The 7,107-nt window shown below is 40.0% G+C and overlaps 1 protein-coding gene across 3 annotated transcripts in view; it reads left to right on the top strand.

The window, feature by feature from the left end:
- The window catches only part of LOC107673696 (serine/arginine repetitive matrix protein 2-like), a 14,147-nt gene extending 7,982 nt beyond the window's left edge, over positions 1-6,165 (top strand). For 2 of the 3 annotated variants that reach the window (XM_016467421.1, XM_016467420.1), the window contains exons 3-8: positions 194-386; positions 482-552; positions 1,190-3,640; positions 3,760-4,196; positions 4,521-4,601; positions 5,593-6,165. In XM_016467421.1, the coding sequence (XP_016322907.1) occupies positions 194-386; positions 482-552; positions 1,190-3,640; positions 3,760-4,196; positions 4,521-4,601; positions 5,593-5,595 (3,236 nt within the window). In that variant the 3' untranslated portion in view covers positions 5,596-6,165. Of the gene's footprint in view, positions 1-193; positions 387-481; positions 553-745; positions 889-983; positions 1,055-1,189; positions 3,641-3,759; positions 4,197-4,520; positions 4,602-5,592 lie in introns of all 3 variants that reach the window. The other variant, XM_016467422.1, reaches the window with a different exon arrangement.
- Positions 6,166-7,107: the final 942 nt, after the last annotated feature.

The following is a 7,107-nucleotide window of genomic DNA, read 5'->3' as shown; positions in this document are numbered from 1 at the left end:
AGCCTAATTTTCATTTTTGGGTGAACTAACCCTTTAAGTTCTCTGAGTCCATTTTTAAGGTATAGCTAAGTCTGCATTTTAATCATAGTTTTTTAATATAACTTTCTTATAACTGTTAGAGAACACTTCTGTCATGCTGTAGTTATTATGTTCACATAAATATGTTTGTAAACATTGTATGTTACCTCTACAGATGATGAGCCATCTGATACTGCTGTTCCGTATGAAGCCATTACTGTAAAGGATGGGAGTGAGACCCCAAAAAAGAAAAACAAGAAACATAAGAAACACAAAAGTAAGAAGAAACGTAAGAAGCGCAAGGGTGAAAAGGAGAGTAGCTCTGAATCTGGAGTAGAGTCAGATGGTGATTCCCAAACAAGAACGAGGTGAGAGGTTTAGTTGCTTGGCAACGCTGAATGTATTTTTTCCCTTTGCTTTTAGATTCTTTTAAATTAAAAGCAAATATTTTCCTTTTTTACAGTGTGAAAAAAGATGGCTCATCTAACCCTGAGGCTGATGATCATGCGAATGCCACAAAAAATTGCACAGAAGGTATGTCCATGTTTTCTCAGTTAACAGACGATCTGGCAAATGATATTTATGCACAATTTGAAACTGATTTACTGTGAGTTTTAATTTGAAATGTATAATTTGTAAAATAAAAGCACATTATATGTGTCTTTACAGACCTTAGTGATGTGGAAGCTGATGCCAAAGTTAAAAAGCAGAAACATTTACTGTAAAGGATGGGAGTGAGACCCCAAAAAAGAAAAACAAGAAACATAAGAAACACAAAAGTAAGAAGAAACGTAAGAAGCGCAAGGGTGAAAAGGAGAGTAGCTCTGAATCTGGAGTAGAGTCAGATGGTGATTCCCAAACAAGAACGAGGTGAGAGGTTTAGTTGCTTGGCAACGCTGAATGTATTTTTTCCCTTTGCTTTTAGATTCTTTTAAATTAAAAGCAAATATTTTCCTTTTTTACAGTGTGAATAAAGATGGCTCATCTAACCCTGAGGCTGATGATCATGCGAATGCCACAAAAAATTGCACAGAAGGTATGTCCATGTTTTCTCAGTTAACAGACGATCTGGCAAATGATATTTATGCACAATTTGAAACTGATTTACTGTGAGTTTTAATTTGAAATGTATAATTTGTAAAGTAAAAGCACATTATATGTGTCTTTACAGACCTTAGTGATGTGGAAGCTGATGCCAAAGTTAAAAAACAGAAACATCGTGTTGGGAAAAAGAAGAAAAAAAGAAGACGGAAAGAGGAGGAAAAGCAGGAGGTCCTAAAAAAGTCCTCATCTCGCTCAAGATCGGCAAGTACCTCAGCGTCAGGGTCAGAATCAGAACCAGACTCCAAACAATCACAAAAATTGCAGGTGGCATCTTTAAAGTTGGACAGGAAGTCACCTATCACTGCAGCTACATTTCCAAAAGACAAATTTAAAGATAGCACACCCCAATTGGAAGATGAAATGACTTCTGATCACACTGAAGAAGTAAGTTTAAAATTAGAAGGGATAAGAAAGATGTCTCCTGAGACTGCACATGCACTAATTGCAGAGAGGGACATAAAAGTGGAAGCTGTTGGTGAACATGAAAGTTTTGGTAAAGTGCAAGAACTTCCTGATATTATTCCTAAGCAAGAGAATGTGCACAAAGAGCAAGCTGTGCAGAAGGACATCTCAAAGGAAGCAAATGGGAATCAGAAAGAAAAGAAAAAACAGTCCCTCTCCAGGTCAAGGTCACGATCGCTTTCAGACACTAAAGGGAAAAAATCTAAACACAGTCGCTCTAGAACTCCAAAGCAGTCATCTGGTAAATCAGGACGTCATAATGACAGATCATCTTCAAGGGACAGGTCTGTGTCTGCCTCTGGTGGGAAGGATCGAATAAAAATAAGCTCCAGGTCTCCATCAAAATGGTCACCGTCTAAAGTAACAAAGAAAACTGGACGCAGGTCAAGGTCGCTCTCTGGAAGAAGAGCATATCGCTCCGACTCAAGGTCCCGCACAAGGACCAAAAAATCGAGGACTAGGTCTCCACGACGTGGTCATCGCTCAAGATCTAGGTCAACTGGAAGACCAAGACGTTCACACTCAAGATCAAAACAATCTGTTTCTCGGCGGAAGAATCGGCGCTCAAGATCACGGTCCAGATCTGTACGGAGAGGAAGACACTCAAGGTCCCACTCTCGAAAGAGGACGCCTGTTTCTCGGGCAAGGCGGTCCAGGTCTAGATCTGTCAAAAGAGCAAGGCGAACACGCTCAAGATCCGTTGTGATTCTTAGGCGATCTAGATCAAGAAGAAACAGAAGATCTAGATCAAGATCCGCTCGTAGAAGATCAGGTTCAGGAAGCCCAAGACGTCAAAGTAAGTCTCGGTCCCCTCAACGCTCCAGGCCCTCTGAGTCACGTTCTCCTGCAGCCCGTCAAAGGAGGTCAAAATCTAGGAGCCCTCATAGCACAAAGTCAGAGTCAGTATCTCCTCAACGACGTAAAAGATCAAAGTCACGGACATCTTCACATAATTCAAAGTCTGAATCCCCAAAATTAAGAAGAATTAAAAAGCAAAAAAGTAAACGGTCACGGTCAGTTTCTCAGAGACGCACATCAAGATCAAGATCTATTTCCAGGGAGCGACAGTCATCAGATAGAAGTATATCCCCTACCAAGAAAGCACACTCTAAATCTCAGACTAAAGAGGAAAAGTCCTTAAAGGATAAGAGTTCAAAAGAAACCTCGGAGACTAAACAGCAAATTGTGGATGTTGTGGAGGAAAATTTAGAAGTTAAAGGGACAGCAGAGTCAAGTCAATGGAAACCAGTGTCTACTGAATGTACATCTGTGCAAAATCCATCAAATGAAGACATAACATCATCAGAATGTGACACACAAAGTAAAAAAATCAAGGAAGAGTCTGAAAATCCCTCTGAATGTGAAGGAAGACCAAACCGATCCAGATCTTTGTCCTCAGAGCCAGTTCGTCTACATGGTACTGCAAGATCAGATGAAGATGATCGATCAGGGGGCTCACGATCACCTACACCAAGTAAAGTAAAAGAATCAAAGTCCTCCAACAAAACGTCACCTGTTCGAAGAAAGCGCTCCAGATCAATTTCGTCCACACAGAAAAGGCGATCCAAGTCGAAATCTGTCAGTAGCAAGAGGAGGTCAAGGTCTCCCATTAGAAAACGCAAGTCCAGGTCTCCCTCACATAGTCGTAAAAGGAGGACGAAATCTCGGTCACCTGTTCGGAAAAGAAGATCAAGATCAACCAATCGAAGGGCAAAATCTAGATCGAAATCTCACACAAGAACAAAGTGCTCAAAATCGAAATCCCCCAAGCGGAAACGGTCAAAGTCAAGATCGCCAGCTCGAAAAAGGAGGTCCAAGTCACGTTCCCCTGCTAGAAAGAGAAGATCTCGTTCACGGTCAAGGGCTCGTCAGTCACGATCCAGAAGATCACGCTCTGTTTCACGTCGTCGGAGACCAGCATTTCGTGGGCGATCTTTTGATAGACGAGATCGATGGAAACGTGAACCAAGCCACTCACCAATTTTGATTCTCCGTAAGAGGAGGTCCACCTCAAGACGCAGTTGTAGCAAGACGCCACCACGTCTTACTGACCTAGGTAAATATACTCTTTGCTTGGCTCCCCTTTCTTGTTAGCATAAATAATATTAAAGTTGACTTAAATAATAGCATGAAATATCTGTCTACATAACTTACCTTAAATGCTTCTTCAAACAGATAAAGATCAACTGTTGGAGATTGCGAAGGCTAATGCTGCTGCAATGTGTGCTAAAGCTGGAATGCCCATACCTGAAAGTCTCAAGCCGAAGGCAATTCTACAGTTACCTCTGCCAACCCCAGTTCCAGCCCCCTTGTCTTTGCCTCTGCCATTGCCTGTGCCCAATTTACCTATGAATCTGCCCATGGGTATACCAGGTATGCCTGCAATGCCAAACATGACAATGAACGCTGCCATGGCAAGTATGACTGCGGCGACAATGACTGCTGCTCTCTCAAACATGGGTGCCCTGGCCTCTATGCCTCCAATGCCCCCACTTCCTACCATTATCAACAAGCCCCCTTCAGCACCCACACCTAATCTGGCCAGTATTGAGGAGGTGAAGAGGAAAGTGGCTCAACAAGCTAACAGCATTAGCATCAAGGAGTTTACAGAGGTAAGATTTGTTTGTGAACTGCTATCCCAGTTGTTTAGTGTATCATAGAGTATATGTACTGGGTTTTTGTAAAAAAAAAAATCAGCTTTACCATTGCAGGAATCAATTGTATTCCAAAATGTATTAAAAAAGAAAACTATTATTAATAATTTTTTCGCAATAATAATTGTTTTACTGTACTTTTGATCAAATAAGTGCAGCCTTGGCGAGCGTAATAGACTTATTTTTAAAACAAAAAAAAACCTTACCAAGGCCTGATATATCTATATAAAACCAATCTTTATATTATTAGTACTAATTTTTTTCAAATCATCTTTTTTTTAGAAATGTAAACAGATTGCAGAGAGTAAGGAGGAGATGAGTATTGCACGGCCACATGTTTCAGATGATGATGATGAGACACGGGTGAGTATTTAAGATTAAATTTAGAGCAGCAAAACATCTTTATTTTAAACTAAGAATGTGTGAGTGTTAAAACAAAGTGAATGGTGAAATATTGTTTTTGCCACAATTTCAATGGGCTGCACGATTAATCGAATGTGATTGTCATGCGTATCTTTCAGTGAAGCATGGTTCTGTGATCAGTAGTAAATCTCCATCCGAAGGTATGGTAATGCAAGTCGTTCCAGGGTTGTAGCTAGAAGGGATACCGCTGCGGCCGGAAACTTAACAATGAAGCCAAAGTTCACTGACAAGCTACGCAAAGCCACTTTCATAATCGCAGACCAATTTAATCGCGATTATGAAATCGATGAAATCATTCTGCGATTATGAAAGCAGTTTGTGTAGCTAAATGCTGCTCCATCTGAACCCGCTTCTGTATACCATCGAACCTTTACCCGGCGAGTTTGAGTCGTTTATAACATGCATTTGAAAAAGCAACATGCGTCAAACATCTTTCCAAACATGAGAAGCATTTATGAACCTCTTTTCCAACAAAGTACCACATTTAATAGCATGTTTTTATTTCAAACTCACTTAGCGTTGCATTATAAATACACTTAATTATAATTAAAAAAGAACTCCGATAAACCATTGTGTATTTATTTGTCATGTTGAATAAATTAAAACAGTTCAATCTTCTGTTTCCTGGAACGACATACATTACCTTTCTTCTGCAGGGCATATTTGGAGCTTCTGCGAGAGAGTGCCCTCTGGCCTTCGGAAGGAGATTTACTACTGATCACAGAACCGTGCTTCACTGAAAGATACGCATGACAATCGCAGCTTTTGCCTAATCGTGATTGTGATTTAATTTAGATTAATCATGTAGCCCTAACCGTTTTATTAATTGGCCTCCTAAATTTTATCATGTTCTGTCATTTTGAACTAATTTAAACATTTTCTGTCTTGGTTGCCTGTGTTTACCTCTTGTTTGTTTTTAACTATTTTGCAGTAACCCACTGTCATTCTGCTGCATCTCATATATAGTCCTGATGATGGACACCTGTGGCTCGCATTTGTGATAAAGGATGATCTCCGTCATGTAAATTAAGCTTTTGTTTGCTCACAGAAGGACATTTGAGCATCTGGACAATTGAAGCTACATTGATTTCAGTTATCTTTAAATTGTCAGTTGTTGGAACAGCTGCAAGCTACAGGAATCTTTTTTTTTTTTTACCATAGACTAAAAACTACCAGAGTAAACCATTCAGTATGTCTAAAAGTGGAACTAAGGAGGTAAAGTGTAAAACAGACATACTATCTGCCCAGACTGACAGTGAAACGTTTCGCTTTCAGGCTTGTTTTTACCTTTACTACATATGGTGCTTCTTGATACCATGAAGAAGGACCTCTGGTAGATTTAACTCAGTTATAGGTGTACCTAAAAGAAGAAACAGATTTTGGGGTGCAGTTTAGATCACAAGTCAGGTCTGTTGGTACACACTTTCAGAGCTTTCTGTTAAAGTGTTAGTTCACCCAAAAATTTAAATTGTCATTAATTAATTACTCACTCTCATGTCATTCCAAACCCATAAGACCTTCGTTCATCTTCGGAATGCAAATTAAGATATTTTTGATGGAATCTTGAGAGCTGTCTGACCCAGCATAGACAGCAACGCAACTGAAATGTTCCCAAGTCCAGAAACGTAGCAAGGAGATAGGTAAAATAATCCATGTGACATCAGTGGTTCAACCTCAATTATACAAAGCTACGAGAATACTTTTTGTGCGCAAAAAAATAAAAAAATAACTTCTTTATTCAACAATTCATCTCCTCCGCATCACCCTGTAGCGCCATTTTTGAGAGTATCTGCATTAAGATATTTTTGATGGAATCTTGAGAGCTGTCTGACCCAGCATAGACAGCAACGCAACTGAAATGTTCCCAAGTCCAGAAACGTAGCAAGGAGATAGGTAAAATAATCCATGTGACATCAGTGGTTCAACCTCAATTATACAAAGCTACGAGAATACTTTTTGTGCGCAAAAAAATAAAAAAATAACTTCTTTATTCAACAATTCATCTCCTCCGCATCACCCTGTAGCGCCATTTTGGAGAGTATCTGCTGGACGTAAACAACGTATGCTGTTCTGTGTCAGCTGCGTCACACGGATATGCTGTTTTCGTTCAGATCAAATCACAACAACGTAGGAAACAGGATCCGGCGTGACGCAGCTGACACAGAACAGCATACGCTGTTTACGTCCAGCTGATACTCTCCAAAATGTCGCTACAGGGTGATGCGGAGGAGACGAATTGTTGAATAAAGTCGTTTTTTCTTTTCTTTTGCGCACAAAAAGTTTTCTCGTAGCTTCGTATAATTGCGGTTGAACCACTGATGTCAAATGGATTATTTTACCGATGTCCTTGCTACATTTCTGGACTTGGGAACATTTCAGTTGCGTTGCTGTCTATGCAGGGTCAGACAGCTCTCAAGATTCCATCAAAAATATCTTAATTTGTGTT

Source organism: Sinocyclocheilus anshuiensis, unplaced genomic scaffold (assembly GCF_001515605.1).
Source record: "Sinocyclocheilus anshuiensis isolate Anshui unplaced genomic scaffold, SAMN03320099.WGS_v1.1 scaffold628, whole genome shotgun sequence".
NCBI lineage: Eukaryota > Metazoa > Chordata > Actinopteri > Cypriniformes > Cyprinidae > Sinocyclocheilus > Sinocyclocheilus anshuiensis.
The sequence above is the reverse complement of the archived record's forward strand: the minus strand, read 5'-3'. Positions and strand labels throughout refer to the sequence as shown.